Here is an 18,762-nt window from a genome sequence, read left to right as displayed (position 1 = left end):
AAAATAAGAATTTGTTTGTGAAGTATTAGGTTTGTTCACAGATTTTCTAGAGTGCTTCTTGTTGGGACAAGAAAAGATGTAGCTGTAACTGAGATGTCTTGATGGCCTCTCAGCGCTAATCTGGAAATCAGAAGAATAAGCTGGCGCCAGACACAGTGGCAGGATTCAGTTTGGTCCCCAGGCTTCTTTTCTTGGGAAGTTGGATGGACAGGATCTCTTCCTGTCGGGGGACTTTGTGGGCTTCCTCAGCAGATCACGGAACTGAGGGCTCCCCGCTGTGGAGGCGCCTGGCTTCTTGGCATTTCCTTTTGCCAGTCAAGCCCCTGAGGACCCTTCATCACCCTCCTCGCCCTCTTGCCACATTCCCCAAGGGTCAGCCTGGAGGCAGAGATCACATCTGTTTCATCCCTGGGCACACAGTGCATCCGTGGCACCACTTAAAGCGTTTCTTCTCCCCACAGCCAGCATGCCCACCAGTGAGACGGAGTCTGTGAACACGGAGAACGTGAGTGGGGAAGGCGAGAACCAAGGCTGCTGTGGGAGCCTCTGGTGAGTGGGGGGGAAGGGGGGTGCCCTGAACTCTCAGCTCCTCCTGGCTTCTTAGAGAAGCAGATATGAGGAAGACACCCAGATTTCAGGGGAGCCCTGGAGCCATGGCCTCAGGTGCAAGAGGGGTGGGCGGGCTCACCCTGGACCCCTTGGTCCTCCCCCTAGCCCAGATCCCCCAGACCCCCAGCATTTCACCTGCCTCTTCCCTCAGAGCGGTCTGTTCCGCTGAGGTGGAGCCTGCCGCGGGCTGAGCCAGGTAACCCGACAATTCCCCTGTGTCCACTAGGTGCTGGTGGAGAAGAAGAGGCGCCACCAAGGCCGGGCCCTCTGGGTGTCGGCGGTGGGGGTAAAAGGCCCGATTCTCTGAGCCTGGTGCTGGCGTCAGTGCTTTGAAGGGCTTGTATGGCAGAATTGCTGATAGAATGTGCTACATATTTAAGTTTTCTTCACTCACGGGGTCTCCCAACCTCATGTATAGTGGCTGGATAACGAGACCCTGCCCTCCTCGGCTCACGCACTTTGTCTGGAGCCCTGCACCACCCTCTCCTAACCGTGGAGGATGCCATCACTTTAACACCCACTGGCTTTTTTCTAGACGAGCTGGGCTGCAGCAGCGGGTGCACCAGCAGCGTGCAGCGTGCAGAGCATTGCCTGCTTTTGGGGGAGGCCCATGCGGTTTTGTTTGCTTTCTGCTGCTGTCCTTTGGGTCTTATGTCTGTTGAGTACAGGTGTCGTTTTTAAGAGAATCTGATCTCCTTGGCAGAGGTTCATAAAAATGATGTGTTAGGAGCAGGAAACTCAACAGTTTATGAGGTAGATTTGCCTCCTCTCTCTTGCTCTGCCCTCCTACGATAGCATGAAGTAGGCAGGGAATGGGTTTGTCTTGCCATTTTACAGATGAGCACACTGAAGCTCCAAAAGGTGCGCTGCTTGCCCAAGCTCTCACAGTGAGTGAAGAGCAGAGCTAGGACTCCGAGCCCAGGGCTCCTTTTGCTGTAGTAGCAGCAGCATGTGCTGCTGTTGAGATGTGAGGCTGAGCGGTGGGCAGGAGAGGGCCTGCTGGCTGCAGTGTGAGGAATTTGGGTGAGGGGAGAAGAACCCCTGGCATCACCACCTGTGCCAGGGCTGCTCAGGCAGCTAAGAGTCTTCTCTTGCTTGGCCCCCTGCTCGGCGCTCACCCCAGCTGGCCCGCTGCGGGAGCCGGGGGTGCTGGGTCCAGGCTTCCATGCATGGCTTTTATGATATCTCTGCTGAAATGTGGGGGGAGTGTATCCTCAAGACTTCCTAACAGGAATCATATTCTTTTTGTCTTTCTTTCAGTCAAGCCATCTCAAAATCCAAGCTCAGGTCAGTATCTTCTTTCTGTACTTTTTCTTAAGCCTGTGTGGGTTTTTTATGTTCAGACTTCTGAATTTTACATAGAGTTGCTCTAGACTTGGTTTTTCACTCTGTGGGCACTAACATTCATGTAGAAGATGAATCTGCCCAGTAAACAGTAAGTACCTGCCTTGGAGAACAGCCAAAGATTCCCCCCTTCCAAAACAGACAGACCAATAAGATGCAGCAATGAGCAACGTTGTGCCTACTAATCAACCCTTTACATCCCCTCCCAGAGTCCTTTCTCTAAGAGAGATACTTCCTGTCACTTCTCTGCTTAAAGCTTTTCCATGGAAGGAAGTTCAAGAGGTCTTCTGAGTTGCTCGTAATGTTCTCTTTGTTGCTCTGGGTGCAGGTTACACAGTCTGTTGGTAAAAACTCATTGAACTGTATACCAATGGTTTGATACTTTTCCATATAAGTATTATTTTTCAGTTAGAAATAGTGTTTTACCACTATATACAAAACTTAACTTGAAATGGAATAGAACTACATGTAAAACTTAAAACTGTAAATATTCTAGAAGAAAACATAGGAGAAAATCTTAGTGACCCTGGCTTAGGCAAAAGTTTCTTGGGTACAACACCCAAAGCACTGGCCGTAACAGGAAAAACTGATAAATTGGACTTCATCAAAATTAAAACTACTGCTCTTTGAAAGAAAAAGATCAGCTGTAGACTGGAAGAGAAAATATTTGCAAAACATAATTGATAAAGGACTAGTACCCAGTATATATAAAGAATGATGTCAGTAATAGGAAAACAACCCAATAAAAAGTAGACAATAGATTTTTAATAGGCATGTAGCCAAAGAAGAGATACAGGTGGCAAATAAGCACATGAAATGACCATTGGTCATTAGGAAAATGAGAATTAAAAATCACAGTGAGATACCATGACACATCTATAGAATGGATCAAATTAAAAAATCTGGCAATCCCACGTTTGACAAGGATGCAGATCAATGAAAATTCTTATACATTGCTACATGTCAAATGACATAGCCATTTTAAAAGCAAGTTGGCAGTTTCTTATAAAGTCAAACATATATTTACCATATGACCCAGCAATCCCACTTCTAAGGTATTTATATAAGAGAAATGAAGATAGGTATCTACATAGAAAAATTTTTTCATGAATGTTTATATTCATAAGCATTATATATGTATAATTTATAAATATAACATTTACATGTTTATTTAAAATTGCCAAAAGCTGTAAATAACTCAAATGTCCATCAAATGGTAAAGGGTAGACAAATTATAATTCATCCATATGATGGACTAAAACTCAGCAACAAGAAAGGAAAAAACTACTGAGAGAGCAACAACACAAATGAATCACAAATGAATTTTTACTAAGTGAAGGAAGCCAGTCTTAAAAAGCTATATATTGTATGATTCTGTTCATAGGATTCCAGATGAAGCAAAATAATAGAGAAAGAGAACGAATCAGTAGTTTCTGGGGCTGAGGTGAGCAGAGTGGATTAACTACAAAGTGCCATGAAGGAACTTTATTGAGTGATGGAAATATTCTCCATCTAGATTGTGGTTACAGACTGTAGAACTAAATAGAGTAAATTTTACCATATGTAAATTAGATCTCAGTAAACCTGACTTAAAAAAAAGGGGACTTCCCTGGCGGTCCAGCGGTTAAGACTCCACCCTCCCAATGCAGGGGACACAGGTTCAATCCCTGGTCAGGGAACTAAAGCCCTTTCATGGACTTCTTGTTGCCAGAGGGCATTTAAATTCCTTCATAATTTGGCCCCCAGCTCACCAAAACATGGTCTCATGTTTTGACACCCTTCCCAGACTCTGCACTTTGTTATTCTGGACTGCTTTCAAGCCATCAAAAATTTGTACCACACACTCAGGTTCTTCCCATCCAAGTCTCTTTGGGGGAGCTGAGTGGAGTGCCCTGCCCTCTCCCCCTGGCTAACTCTTACTCAGCTATCGGGAGCCAGCCCAGACCTCAGCTTTTTGAAGAAGCCTTCCCCAGCTCTTCCAAAGATCCCTTGCAGCTCCCTTCTCTTTGCTCCTGTACCCAGTACCCTGGGTGTAACACTTGATGTGGATTTATAATTACCTGCCACAGCCCGGTATACTATTCAAGGACAGGGGCCATGGACCATGCCTTCATCTCCACGTGCCTAGTGCAGGGTTTGCAGGGATGAGACAGTCCCCTAGATTTGGGAGACACCTGTGACTTGTCACCGTAGCGTGAATAGACCCACCAAGGCTGGATCTTGTTCAGGCCACCTTGCTTATGTGTACTGAATTATGCATCACAGGAGAAACCCAGTCTTGTGGGGACAGTTTTTAGTGTCCTCAGTGGACTTCTTCTATGCTGGTTATCATGTTTCCAGCTGCCATTACCATCAGAAACCACATAGCAAGAGCAGTAACCAAATGCACCTTGCTTGTTCCAGGTCTTGCCAAAGAGCTGGCACAACTCTTTCTTTGGCCCCTGGGTTACAGTGTTCTTAGCAGATCGGTGCAGCTAAGTTGGCCAGGGCTACAGCCCTGGACACAGCCTGGAGATTCTTCTGACTCAAGCACCTAAAGGAAGCGCCCACCACCCCCCGTCACTGAGCACAGGCTGGACAGAGCTGACACTGCCACTCGGCCAGCCCTTCCCTGGGACCCCCTTCACCAAGCCATCCTGTGGCAGGGAACGTTTCCTATAGGGAGACGGGCTAAGGGAAAGAATACTTTCTCTAATTACGTACTGCAACTGCGAATTGGTAGAGGACATGCTACTTGTCTGTTTGGCTCAGCTCATTCTATTTGTATGGAAACATGATTCAATATTAGCTTTTCTCCTGAAGGTATATTTTGAGCATCCCTAGTTAGAAAGGGCACCTGATGACTCAGGAGTACTCAACGTCGACAGCTCTCTCTGGCTCCAGAGGAACCTCCAGATTTAAGAAAGGACTGAAAGTTTCCCTAAAAGGAAAACTTGGGTTTGGGAGCACTTCGCTGCCTGGTAAATTCCGCATGATGATTAAGAGATGTGTATGATAAGCTGGTCTCTCTGCCCTGAGAGCTCGGACTGATCCATGTGCCTCGAGGTGGGCACGTGAACTGCATATGTGTACGAACTCATGATTCTGTGAATATCTAGATTTCCTAACTGGTTTGAGGACTGCATATGACAGATTATGGGGCTATCTAAAGCCATAGGAAGGAAACTGATAGCATGATCAAGTCAAGACTGTGCTTTTGGGCTTCCCTGGTGGCGCAGTGGTTGGGAGTCCGCCTGCCGATGCAGGGGACGCGGGTTCGTGCCCCGGTCTGGGAAGATCCCACGTGCCGCGGAGCGGCTGGGCCCGTGGGCCATGGCCGCTGAGCCTGCGCGTCAGGAGCCTGTGCTCCGCAACGGGAGAGGCCGCAGCGGTGAGAGGCCCGCGTACCGAAAAAAAAAAAAAAAAAAAAAAGACTGTGCTTTTAAAAGTTGTATTTTAAAACCAAAGTAATTTGTCTTACGAGGTCTGGTCATTTCTATGCCATTTGTTCTCATCTTTCCTGCCTGCACCCGGACCCCAGCTGGGAGCTCCAGAGTGCAGCTACTCTTCAGTGTGGTGTTCATCAGGTGCTGCATCTGTCTTCCAGGGAGTAACGTTTGCTTCTCTTTCAGCCGACGCTGGCGCCGCTGGAACCGCTTCAGTCGCAGGAGGTGTAGGGCTGCCGTGAAGTCTGTCACGTTTTACTGGCTGGTTATTGTCCTGGTGTTTCTCAACACCTTAACCATTTCCTCTGAGCACTACGACCAGCCTGACTGGTTGACACAGATTCAAGGTATAAGCAGAAGCCGTTCTCTTTTTGCTCCGAATAGGGGATCCCTGAGGCTGTCTGACTGCAGTCTAGTCTTTTCTGATGGACATAGGGTAGCATCCAGGACCATTTCCAGTGAGCAGTAGCTTGGAAGGCGGCAGAACCAAGCACAGGGCGCACCTGGAGAGGGGGTGTGGTCTGTGAACACCTTGAAGCTGATAACTCCAGAGCAGCTCATTGTCTTCACCCTGTGACAACCTGGGATCAAGGAATCAGGCAGCTGGAAGGGACCTCATAATCCCTTCTCCCCGTCTCCACTGGAAGCTTTGCAAGCGGTGGCTGTTCACCTACCTCGAATGCCCCAGCAGGGTGTTATGGGAGCTCATCCCATTCTGAGTTCAGCAGTTTTGAGCCATTGTGAAGCCCTGCCTGACATCAAGTCAAATCTGTTTCTGTCTGACTCTCCAGCCTGCTGGGTGGCATTTTCTGAAGTGATCTTGATAGGCAACTGCTTCTTAGATCATGGTGCTTTAAGGAAGATCCAACAGATTTTTTTTGTTACTGATTGAAACAAACAAACTAAAGCCACGTGATGACCTAAAGGCAGAATTGTAGGCTTTCAGGGCTCAAAAGTATCAGAGATTATGTGGTAAGCTGCCCCTCCCCATTTTACAGTCAGTGAAACTGAGGCCCAGAGAAACCAAGGAGCTTCTCCAAGGGGCACATGTCTGGGTAGTAGCCAGAAGCAGGACTAGAGCCTGACAGACAAGCAGACCATAAGCGTTCGTGCCGCATTTCTGTAATTGGGGCAAGAGCAAAGACGAGGGCAGAGGTTCTTGGGGCACTTCTGGCTGGTGAGAGGGAGGTGGTGAGGGAGAGGTCAGAGCCACTCCCGTGACGAGATCCCGAGGACATGTGCCCCTTTGTCTTTCTAGATATCGCTAACAAAGTCCTCTTGGCTCTGTTCACCTGCGAGATGCTTGTGAAGATGTACAGCTTGGGTCTCCAGGCATATTTCGTCTCTCTTTTCAATCGGTTTGATTGCTTCGTGGTGTGTGGAGGAATTACTGAAACGATCTTGGTGGAACTGGAAATCATGTCTCCTCTGGGCATCTCTGTGTTTCGCTGTGTTCGGCTCTTGAGAATTTTCAAAGTGACCAGGTGAGGACGTGCGCATCTCACTGCAGGTGTTTTCTGAACGTGGGTGGTGGTCAGCCCTGTCCCCGCCTGGGGGACCTTCTGCTCCATCCCCGGTGGCGCTCTGGGCTCACCCCCTTGTCTTGACTTGCAGGCACTGGACCTCCCTGAGCAACTTGGTGGCATCCTTGTTAAACTCCATGAAGTCCATCGCTTCGCTGCTGCTTCTGCTTTTTCTCTTCATCATCATCTTTTCCTTGCTGGGGATGCAGCTGTTCGGCGGCAAGTTTAATTTTGACGAAACGCAAACCAAGCGGAGCACCTTTGATAATTTCCCTCAAGCGCTTCTAACGGTGTTCCAGGTGGGTCCCCCGCCATCCTTGCCCTGGGCTGCACCTTAGGGGATGCCTTCTCGTCTGTCCACGAATCAATAAGACAGAACACTCCATTGTTATTGTATCAGTAACCTCTGCCCTAATAACACTGATTAATTTTGTGCCATTTAAGTCATTTGTTTTGCATCTCACTCCAGATCTATGTGCTGTGATTTCACGTTTTTGTGAGACCACTAGTTGTATTATGAAATAATCAACCCAAAACTTGTGTTTGATTGTATGAGGTTTCTGAGGTTCCTGTGACATAGGCTCTAAAATCCTCTCTTGTCCTTTGCTAATTTTTGATGGCAGGCAAGTTTTGTAATCCTGGTTATAATGGATTTATGCAGAGAAGTGACTTCGAAAGCCCTAATGCCTTGGTGTATAGTCAGAGGAATCAGGATGATTAAAGAGTTGTGACAGCTTTCTGGCCCTTTGTTGTCCTCCCTCGTGTGATGTAATGGGGACACACAGACTCTGAGGATGTCTCTGCTGTTGGGGCCTTGGCGGGCATCGGGCTGAGAAGGGAGCAGCAGTGTCAGAGGTTCACAGGTGGCCCTGCACTCAGAGGCCCAGCCTCTCCACCCCACCTGGCTGTAAGCTGAGGTGTCCCAAACCCCCACCTTGTGTATTGTGAGCTGAAGCCCTTCCTTAGAGCCTGGCAGGTAGATTTAAAAGACCCATCTGCCTGGGAATTCCCTGGCGGTCCAGTGGTTAGGACTCCATGCTTCCACTGCAGGGGGCGTGGGTTCCATCTCTGGTCGGGAAACTAAGATCCCACAAGCCACGCAGCGCCCTTGTTGCCCTCATCTGCCCTTGTTGCTTTTCACATGCGATGCCAGCAGCGAGTCCTGCGGGAGAGGGGGGAAGGCCTGTCGGGAGGGGCAGTGGACATGGACGTCCCACGGTGGCTCCTCCAGTGCCCAGCTCTGTGACCTTGGAAAGTCACTATTTTCTGAAAAATGAGAGCCTTGGGAATGATCTCTAAGGTTCTTTCCTACTTGGATGTTTCAAAGTGAATGGAATTACTGTCACTGCTCTCGACCTGGCCTATAGCAATAAAGTATAATATAACTCAGTTTTAATTTTTGGCCACTGATGAGTCTTTTTTTTTTTTTTTTTTGGTACTTTCAGAGAAACCTGCATGGTGGCGGTGGTTTTTGTAGTACGTGTGCACGGCACAAAATTCTAATGTTAAAAAAGCATATAAAGTGACAAGTCTCCCTCCCACCCAGCCACCAATTTCCCGTTGTCGGAGGCAACCACCATTAAGCAGATTCTTTGGTATTCTCCCAGTATATTCGCTCAGATGTAAATAAACATACCTACCTGCCTGTCGACCTACAGATGAATTTACACGGATGGTAGCTCATCCTACATGCTTTCTTTCGTCTTTCCTTTTAACACCTCACGTGTCCTTAAGCACCTTGTTTATTGGTCCGTACAACGCTGCTGCCTCCTCTTCAATGCTGCCGTGTTGTGTGGTGTGGGTGGGCCAGAATTCATGGGTCCAGTCCCCTGCTGATGAATATTCCACTGTGTCTCGTCTTGGCTGAGTGGATGACCTTGAAGATACACCATGGGGCACGTGTGTGACAGTAGGTCTGTAGGATAAACTCCCCAAGTGGCATTGCTGGTTTAAAGGGTGTGTGTCCATTTTTAACTTTGACGCTCTTGCCCAGGTATTCCCTTCAAGGCTGTGGTAGTTCATCCTCCAGTGATGGGGTGTGGGGACTGCCCCTTGCCTAACTCCCTTTCACCATAGTGAGTGTTCAGACGTTTGGATTACTGCCAGTCTGGTAGATGGAAATGGTATCTCATTGTAGTTTTAAGTGATATTACTGTTGTCAGGAGTGATGTTGAATGTCTTCTCATGTGAGCAAGAGCCATTTATAGTTCCTTTTCTGTGAATTGCTTTACCTTTTCAAACCATTTGCCAAATTTCTATTTGGTTGTACGGCCTGTTTTCTCTGGGTATGTATATACGTGTTTAAATGCACAAAGGTCCTGGAGAGACACACCAACAGCATGCTCCTGGGGAGGGGACCGAATGGGCTGGGGTGTAGTCAAAGGGTACACAAGTCTTACGTGGAATGCTATTTTACTTTCACCAGAAGAGTTAACTCATGTATTTATGTGATTAAGCATAACATTTTAAAAACTATAGGATAACGGATGCATTTGTTCAGTGCAAACTGAACTGTGAAAGGCAGGTTACACCAGACACGGGCAGCCCCCAGGAGCTCTGGGAGAACCGTGGGAACTGTGAGTCCACCTGCCCGCTGATCCCAGTTTTGGCTTCTTAGATTCTGACAGGTGAAGACTGGAACGCTGTGATGTATGATGGCATTATGGCGTACGGGGGCCCGTCGTCTTCGGGGATGATCGTCTGCATCTACTTCATCATCCTCTTCATTTGCGGTAACTGTATCCTTCAGCCTTCGGGCTGACCCGGGCCGCCTTGCTGTCCCTGTCGTGTTTGCTATCTTCCTCTCTGAGTTTCCCCATGGCGATGGCGGTAGCCGTCGTGGTGGGGAGGTGAGTGCCCTCACCTCACTCTTGTGCCCTCCTTCGCTGTTGCTAGGGCAGCACAGGAGAAGCAGAGTCTCAGTCAGGCTTTGAGGAATGAGAGCAGCCACGGGAGGGAGCCTGAGACGGCACGTGGGCTGCACCCGTGGTCACCCACTCGGCATGACGTCCCATCTCCTGTACAGGTCCCAAGGGATGGCTTAGGGCAAAGCCCTGTTGTTCTCCATGCCATCACCCTTGCGGGTGTAGGGAGGAAAAATGTCCCTCTAGCTTCCAGGTACTTTCGGCTGGCTAGTAATCAAATTGAGGTAAGACAGATTAAGGGGAGGAAAACAAATTTAATTTCATACAACATCCCTTGAGCTGTTTTCCCCTTCATCTTCTCTGGCTTGTTAGTGAATTTTCTTCAGGGTGGAAACCCCAGTGCAAACCTATTATTGTTCTTCAGTCTATTATATGGAAGTCCGTCTCTCAACACATAGAAATCCTAGGAGTCTCTCATGCAGCTCCAACAGCCCTGCTGCAGGGAACTACCCTGCTCCCCCTGCCCGGAGGGCAGCTCTCCTGCCCGGCTCTCTGCATATGCCTCTTACTGCCTGTGGGTCCTGCTGGAGTTTGGGGTGGCATTTCTCCATCTTCCCAACTAAATGAGAAGCTTCTTGAGTCACCGATCTCTTTTTGTATTCGCACATCTCGTGGCTTACACCACAGGGTCATGCACAGACAGCCCTTGGTCAGTGTTTGTTAAATGAATGATCAGTGTTTTCTTTTTCCACTCTCCTCGTGATTCATTCTTTAGACCACAGCCATATACTGGCCCTAATCTGCAGAGAAGTATTCCCTGGCCACTTTCCAGTTAGATATTGTTTTCTTTGTAGTGCATGTATCACTCTCTGAAATCCTTAAGTAGTTTATGTTCTGTCCCCCACAGCTAGAATAGATGCTCCTCAGGAGCTTGGACTCCAGTCTGTCCTGTTTCCTCCCATGTCCCCAGCACCCAGAACAGTGCCTGGTACATCAGAGGTGCTTGACAGATGTTTTCAAATAGATTCCACAGCACACCACTGTTTAGGAGGGCCTGGTGGGTAATGCTTCTGAAAACAGATAATGGGTATTTGCTCTTGGAAACCACCTGTTACAAACGTGTAAGATTTTCCTGTGGTTTATTACCCAGCATTTTCTTTCTACTACCTAAAAGAATCTCGTGTCATTGTAAGACTAGAGATACGGTATTTCTTCGTTGCGATCATTAGCAGGGATTCCCAGTGCAGTGATTCCAGCACGAATCGTTTTCTGAGCCGTGATTGCACCACGTCTGTCAGAGGAGAGCTCGTGTTGCGAAGCCGTTGCCAAGCCCAGGACAGACTGCTTCCCCAGGCTCATGGCCGCTCTGTTAAAAAATAATCCTACTGTACCAAAGGTGTTTTGAAAGTCTTCATAGAATCCACTCACATTTCTATCCTCTTTAAAGACTTGAATAGGCCAAGCATGACTTCCCCTGGAAGCCTGCTCATCATCAGCGCCTTGTTAGGTTATGTTTGTTGACATGTTCAGCAACCTGCCTGAGAGTTCAGATTGCGGAGGGCGTGTGGGACCGTGCTGTGCCTCTCCTGTCTTGGGGTCCCTGGGCTCCCATTGTCTTGCATGCAGGTGGCGGTACGTCAGCTAGAGGGAAGCATCAGTCAGAGAAGGGAGTCGTTTTGACCTATTTATTGCCCTCTGATCCCTGTGCTTCTCCAAAATGTACTTAACTGCTAACAAGTAAGAAACAGGCATCGTCTGATTTGGGAACCTTATTCAGGATATTTTTTTCAGTCATTCAAGGAAACCACACATAGAACATTATAGTAAGAGCCAAAAACCTGATAACTTGTTCAGTCACCTAACTTTTTACTATTTGCAAAAATGAAATTCAACCACAATAGACTAAGATACAGCCACCGGGGGACAATGCAGAGGAGTAGTCCAGCGCCATCAGGCAATAAGGCAGGTGTGCTGGAGTCAGTCAGTGTTTGTGGAATTAATGAATGAACAAGGTATTCACAGACTCGGAAGGTCATTTCAAATAAGAAAGGCTCAGGCTGCCTTGTGTGATGGGATCATCATTTGAATAATGTGTAGCCTTTACAGGGTCTTATTTGGAAGGGACACCCCAGATAGATATGTTTTGGGTGTGAGTGTTTTAAAAGAAAGAAAACAAAATGCATAAAGCAAAATGCAAAATGCATAAAAACGACACGCTTGTGTTATAGATTGTTTTATGCAATGTGTGTCGTAGACACCTAGATGTATAGACACATGTGCACAAGCACATACATGCACACGCATGAAGGGGGATGTTGGCGTTTGTAGGTTGTCATGGGTTTTGGTGAGTCTTAATTTTGTGTTTGGCCAGCTTATCTTCTACAGGTTCTAGTTCGTTTTTTAAAAAAGTGGGACTCGGGTCTCCTAGCTTTACCAAGTGAACATAGCACTAGGGGACAGTTACCTGTCACCAGCCTCCTGAACACGGGGGTGTTTCATTACCATTATTGACCGTGTGTAGCTGCATTTAGAACCGCGTTGCATCCTTAACATTTTCAAATTAGATATTCTACTGAATGTCTTCTTGGCCATCGCTGTAGACAATTTGGCTGATGCTGAAAGTTTGAATACTGCTCAGAAAGAGGAAGCTGAAGAAAAGGAAAGGAAGAAGATTGCCAGGTAACCCCATTTTCACCTGGGCGGTTTGCTGAAGGGTTTGACCCGGGGAGCCATTCGCAGGTGGGGCCTGCCAGGGCACCGGACTCCACAGCAGCTGCAGCTCCTGTGCTGCTGCTTTGTGGGGATCCTGGCTGGTCCTGTGAGGCCGACCAAAGAGGATGGACTCTTGGGCAGAACCCAGGCCCTTGGCTCTCATCCCCTCGGAGCTGAGAGTAGGAGTCACACGTCCCCATGCTTAACGAATCACTGCAGTTAACTTTGGCATCATAAAATAAATGATGCATTCAATGCTGATTAGCTCTTGGATGAGAATTTTAATAAGATGATCTGTGTAATGAATCCAGTGCAGTGAGGTGAACAGGAAGCTCTGGGTGTGGGTTGTGCTATGTTCTTGCGATTAGGGTTGTTGCCAATTAAATTCTGTCCTTCACTGGGCCACTGTTGATTCAGAATCCTGATTAGCTTTTTTATACAAAGCAATATGGTTACTTGGGGGTTTTTTGTTCTCTTCTCTCCTCTTCTCTGTAGAAAAGAAAGCCTGGAAAATAAAAAGAACAACAAACCAGAAGTCAACCAGATAGCTAACAGTGACAACAAGGTAGATGTTACATTCTCCACTTGGTTTCAAAACGATTCTGTTGATATCACCATAAATGTACCCTTTACACCATGACAGTGTTGTGTGTGATATTTTGGAGTAGTGAAAGTGTGGCACCCCGTCATAGACACTGGCTTTCCAGGGGTGTCTGAGTGAATTAAGGCACTTAGCTCGTGGTTAACAGTATTTCACCAGAGAGCTGGTATGATGCATCCTGAACTGGTCTGACCGCTTATTTTTTCTTGATCGGAATGATGTGGTCAGGCCTGACCTGTGTCAGTATCTTCTCAGTGGGGATTAAAATCAAGGATTGCTGAAAGATGTCTGTCCCCAGAGCGTGGGTGTCTCAGGATCAGAGGGTCTGGGTGCTCAGGGCCCTACTGTGAAACTTCGTGCACCGTGTCAGCTCTGGATTTTTCATTAATTTGTTCATTTATTCAGTGAGTCAGTAAATACTTTGTGAGTGGTGACTGTGTGTCAGATACTGGGGATCGGGAACGGCCAAGACCAGCGAGGTCCCTGCGTGCGTGGGGCTCTCAGTCTGGCGGGGCGGCAGGAATCTGTAAGGCAGTTCTCATGTAGCGTGGGTGCCAGTGTTGGGAGAGGAAGAGGCATGGGTGGGGCTGGCTGTCCATGGCTGGGCAGGGGTTACACCAGTTTACTCCTCATCTGCCCTCAGACCTTCTGTTTTCAGCAGAGTCACCATCTGGGGGCACCTGCTGTCCCGACACACTTACATACAGCGCACACTCTGGAGACAATTCCTCTGCCCCTTGCTGAATGGCAGGGTTGAGCCTTTACTTGCCCCTCTCAAGTACATTTAAGTCAGTCTCCGTTCCTCCCAAGACCTCTCTGTCTTCCCAGGTCACCATCGATGACTACCGAGAAGAGGATGAGGACAAGGACCCCTACCCGCCTTGTGATGTGCCAGGTATGTGGTGGAGGCCAGAGACAGGCTCTCAGCGCATGAGCCATATGTCTTTGCTCTCACTCTGATCAGCGGCTGAGTCTGCGGCTGGCTGGCCCAGCTGGGCACACGCGGGGCTGCCGAGGCTGCCGAGGCCACGGGTGCAGGCCCCTCGTGGGCCGGTTAGCTCTGCTTTTTCTCGTGGTTGTGGGCGGCTCATGTAACCTAGGCTCCAGGGGGTGGGGAGAGAACGTGTAGGTGGAGCAGGGCAAGCCCACACTGGGCTGGGGCGTCTCTCTAGGAGATGGCCAGTTATCAACACTCACCTGATACTTCCACCTCGACTGAGGCCTTTACTGGCTGACATAGGAGGGACCGTGGAGTCAGGGAGCCTGGGGGCCTGTGGGTGACTTGAAACCCCACACGGTTTTTCAGGCTGGAGCTGAGCACAGAGGTTGCTGGGGACGCAGCAAGGTGCTGGGGGGATGGGCAGTGAGAATCCCACAGCTGCCACCTTCACCTTCGCTCAGATCTTAAACTGCTGGGGCCTCATGCCCACAGCTACGCATGCTCACCAGATGGGCCGCTTCTCAGCCCCTCCCCACCCCCACATACTCTCCGTTCGGATTTGGAAGGGTTTTGATTAATGTAAGCTGATAGATGATGTTAACGTTTAAGCCAAATATTCATATGAAATTGAGGACGACCATTGAAACCCAAATGCAGTCTTTGTTTATTTCATGCCTAAAAAAAAGTGTCTCCTTTAAAGTAGGTGAAGAGGAAGAGGAGGAGGAAGAGGATGAACCCGAGGTTCCTGCTGGCCCCCGTCCTCGAAGAATCTCTGAGTTGAACATGAAAGAGAAAATCACCCCCATCCCCGAAGGGAGCGCTTTCTTCATTCTTAGCAAGACCAACCCGTAAATATCCCCTTTCTAGTTGCACAGCTGCCCCGTCTCCCCCAGGAACCTACAGGTTGCTTGAGGGTAGCTGGGGATGGGGTGAGGGAAGATGGTTCTCAGCCCCTTTCTGCGCCTGAGCGTCAGGGCCCCCAAGCCCCCTCGGACCCCTGTCCTGCTCCAGCCTTGCCTTTGCCCTCTGTTCATCTCTTCCTAGCCTTCCTGTGCCTGGACCAGGGGCTTAGGGGTGTGACCAGGTCCTGGGAGAAGTGCTGTTCCAGATTCTCCTCCCCCCAACCCCTGCACTGGGGCAGCAGTGGTGCAATACTGTGGCTTGGTCAGAGCCCACAGCTCTGGTGTGCCGTGAGTCGTCACTTGTGAAGTGTTTTCCATCCAAAGGACCCTTTCTTCACGAGGGGGCCTTCTGTTAAGATGCTGTGGGGGATGAGGATTTTGACCAACTTCTGCAGAGTATCTTCACCCAGTGATCCAGTTTAGTTGATTACTTTTCCCTACTGGGTTTGACGGTGATAAAGTAATAATCGCTCAGTGATATTGTATAGATGGTGGCTATTCAGTTCAGCTCCCTGATATCCTGCTTAAAATGCATTTCTCTTGTTAAAATGATCATGTTCTCACCAGGAGCATGGTCATTACTCACAAGTACTGTGAGAGGAAGATGTGTATTTACTAGCTCGTTTCTAGCTTTCAAATGATCTGGGAACGAGTGAAGTGCCAGGGGGAATCGATGGCTCCTGGAAAGGTTTCTAGAATTGCAGAAGCAGTTCTGGGCTATCAGCGAAGAACTCCATAAATTCACAGGCTCCAGGGAGACATAGGTGGGAAGCAAGCGGGGCTGCAGTCTTACCGACTTGAAGCCTGGATGGTAGTCTTTATCGCTCATTACCGTTGACAGTTTGGGTATCTCTTTTAAAAAGTTATTCAGCTGACTCCCTGACATCTACAGCTCATTACCTCTGCCTATATTGGAGGAATGGATTGATTTTCCCCCAAAGCTTTGAGCACTCCTGCCCTCACAGCACTGGAAGGCCTTCCCTTGCTGCTGATGGCTTGCAGGCCCTCCAGGGACCACATCCCAGCATTAAGCAGCCCCAAAAGGGAAGACTTGAAGCAAGGGGTCACCTTCCTATAAAGTGGACTCCAGTTTTTAAAGTGAAAAAAACGTTTCAAAGGAAAACCTACATGTATTCTATAGACAAAAAAAAAAAAAAATCTTTAAATTCTCAAGTCAAATATTGAGGCTAAGGGAAGTCAGGCACTAACTTCACTAACTAGCCCATGGGACATCAGGGGCATCAGGAAAGGCTCTGATGGCCTGTGGAGCCGTTGTGAGAGCCAGGGCTGGGGGTGCTGAGCACGTGCAGTAGCATCCTTCTAAGATTCTTGCATGATGGTGTAACTTTCACTTGACTTTCTCAGAAGTACTTGTTGTGGGTCGACTCCCCCTCCTCCCCGCAAAAAATAGCACTTATGACGGAATCTCCACATAACAGGAGATTCCACCAAGCCTCACTCACCGTGGTCATGTTTTGATACAGCCCAACTGCTGGGATAGCTCCTATTCTTTGTGAGCTGTTGGCATGAGCTCTGACCTCGGTCTCTGTTCCAAGGCAGGGAAAGGGAGCAGCTGGGCTTCATGTTATGGTGGGGATATGTCACCCTCAGACCTGGACTGGAAATCTGCCCCTGGTCCCTACTATCTGGGTCACTGTTTTTTTTTTTTTTTTTGGCCACACACCACTCGGCTTGTGGGATTTTAGTTCCCTGACCAGGGATCACACCTGGGCCCTCGGCAGTGAAAGCATAGAGTCCTAACCACTGGACCGCCGGGGAATTCCCATAGCTGGGTCACCTTAAGAAAGTTCTTTCACAGGCTGAAGCCTCAGTTTCTTCACCTTTAGATGGATGGTGTCCACACTTTTAAGGTCTCAGTGAATGGTCTCTGTGGCGTGTCCATACAGAACACTTGGGGTCTGCCTTCCTGGGGTTTCCAGGGGCTGATGGTCCGGTGGGTCCGTTTGCTGGGTCGGGGCTTGGGCGGCACAGGGACAGCTGTCCTCCACCTGGTTCGTCACCGCGGAGTGGCCCTAGTGTGCTGAGGGCCCGGGGCCTTCTGGGGCTGCGTCCATGCGGCGGCTTTCCCCGCAGGATCCGCGTGGGCTGCCACAAACTCATCAACCACCACATCTTCACCAACCTTATCCTCGTCTTCATCATGCTGAGCAGCGCTGCCCTCGCCGCCGAGGACCCCATCCGCAGCCACTCCTTCCGGAACACTGTAAGCCCCCAGCGAGGACGGCAGGGCGGGGCTCCCCGGGTTGGCGCTGAGCTCTCGGGCAGAGGCTGCGTCCGCGCAGGGCCTTCAGGGGCCATGAGGACAAAAGCTCAAGTGGGCCTCTTGTTCACCTGTAGGCATTTTGTTTCAGGTTTGTCAGTGCCAGAGAGGTTTTGTTTTATGGGCACAAACTTTTATTGAATCATATGTTTTACCCCTCGTTTCACATATTCTGCAGTAACTGAGTATTTTCAGGGGCTCCGCTTCTCTACCTCTCCGTTCCTCGCTGCCAACATCTTGGTCCCTCTTTCCCCTTCCCTGGTCCAATTCACATGCACACCTATTTTGAGATTCCCGCCTGGTGGCAGCATCCAGCAGGAGAGAAAGTAAAATTGAAACCAGGTGTGTCACATGCCCGGGAGCTCTTATGTAGGGTTGGCAGGAAGACTTAAATGCACAAAGCTACTTGGTTCTGTTACTGACAAGAAATACAAGTTAGGGAAATGACAGATGTGGACCTGAAGGGTTCAGTGGAGAAGAACTAAGTTTTGGTTAGTTTGGGGCAGGAGGTGGCTTTACAAAGAAAACAAGCAGAGGGTTTAGTCTTGTATTTGTAATCAGTTTCATAATTTAGGGCTGGCTCCCTTCCCCAGCATCGATGTTGGGCAGAGACTGATACCTAAATCAGATCCTGCCTGAGCAGTTCAGTCTCAGCAGGTCAGCTGTCAGCACTGAGAACAGTCCAGAGGCGAGACAGCTTCAGAGGACTGTAGCCTGTTGACTGCCCGGCCTCAATACCGTAGCGCAGTTTCAGATGATCGCCCGGAAAGCTGCCCGGGGAGGGAGGCCCGCAAGTGTGCGAGGCCGTCAGGGGTCGCTGCCTTGCCTGGTTGGTACCTCTTTTGGTACAAGAGATTTTTAGAGATTTGCGGATTTAGGCGAATCACCAGGTCAGTGTCCCACGATTTCGGTTGTGACAACCAAGCCCTGTACTGTCTTTTCATTTCCAGTGCTCTTGGTTTGAAGCCTGGCAAACCCAATCTATCAGATTGCTGAAATTCAGGCACCCTGATACGAAGATTAAAAGATCTTCCCCTCAAAGCATGTGTGGGTGATGTAAAGATGAAGGCCCTGAGCCTGTCTCAATCTGTACTCAGAGGTTAGGGCTTTTGTTAAGATTCTCGAGACTGTCTAAACACTCAGATGGAACAAGGCCCTCAGTGTCACTGGTTCCATCCGAAAGATGAGACACAAGGCGGAAAAGCTGTTTGGGAAAAAAAATACCATTATGTGATGGACTAGATCAGAAGCTAGTCCTAGAACACAGATGGACAAAGAGTTAATTTACATGCGGGCCTCATGTTCTAATTTTTTATTGTAATTGCTTCCCCATGGGTTTATTTCCCTGCCACTTTTCCCAAGAATGTTATTGTTCTTTTTTAATAGATGTACATATGTATGTGTGTCTTGCTTTTAAAATGCCACAGTGTTTTTATTTGACTGTAGTCAGAACACTTAACATGAGATTTTCCTTGACAAAATTTTAAGGATACAAGACCGTATCCTTAACCCTGGGCACCATGTTGGATGGCAGATCTCTGGAACTCACTCACCTTGTATG

General features: G+C 48.7%; 1 protein-coding gene across 1 annotated transcript in view; it reads left to right on the top strand.

The window, feature by feature from the left end:
- The window catches only part of CACNA1D (calcium voltage-gated channel subunit alpha1 D), a 321,901-nt gene that overhangs the window by 230,751 nt on the left and 72,388 nt on the right, over positions 1 to 18,762 (top strand). Inside the window, exons 10-20 of the mRNA XM_081245584.1 lie at positions 462 to 549; positions 1,870 to 1,896; positions 5,565 to 5,725; positions 6,637 to 6,862; positions 6,993 to 7,200; positions 9,519 to 9,639; positions 12,330 to 12,444; positions 12,973 to 13,042; positions 13,907 to 13,973; positions 14,719 to 14,866; positions 17,015 to 17,144. Coding sequence (XP_081101710.1) covers positions 462 to 549; positions 1,870 to 1,896; positions 5,565 to 5,725; positions 6,637 to 6,862; positions 6,993 to 7,200; positions 9,519 to 9,639; positions 12,330 to 12,444; positions 12,973 to 13,042; positions 13,907 to 13,973; positions 14,719 to 14,866; positions 17,015 to 17,144 — 1,361 coding nt within the window. The remainder of the gene's footprint in view (positions 1 to 461; positions 550 to 1,869; positions 1,897 to 5,564; positions 5,726 to 6,636; positions 6,863 to 6,992; positions 7,201 to 9,518; positions 9,640 to 12,329; positions 12,445 to 12,972; positions 13,043 to 13,906; positions 13,974 to 14,718; positions 14,867 to 17,014; positions 17,145 to 18,762) is intronic.

This window comes from Mesoplodon bidens, assembly GCF_964165515.1.
Source record: "Mesoplodon bidens genome assembly, chromosome: 10".
Classification (NCBI taxonomy): Eukaryota; Metazoa; Chordata; class Mammalia; order Artiodactyla; family Ziphiidae; genus Mesoplodon; species Mesoplodon bidens.
This window is presented reverse-complemented; position numbering and strand designations above follow the sequence as displayed.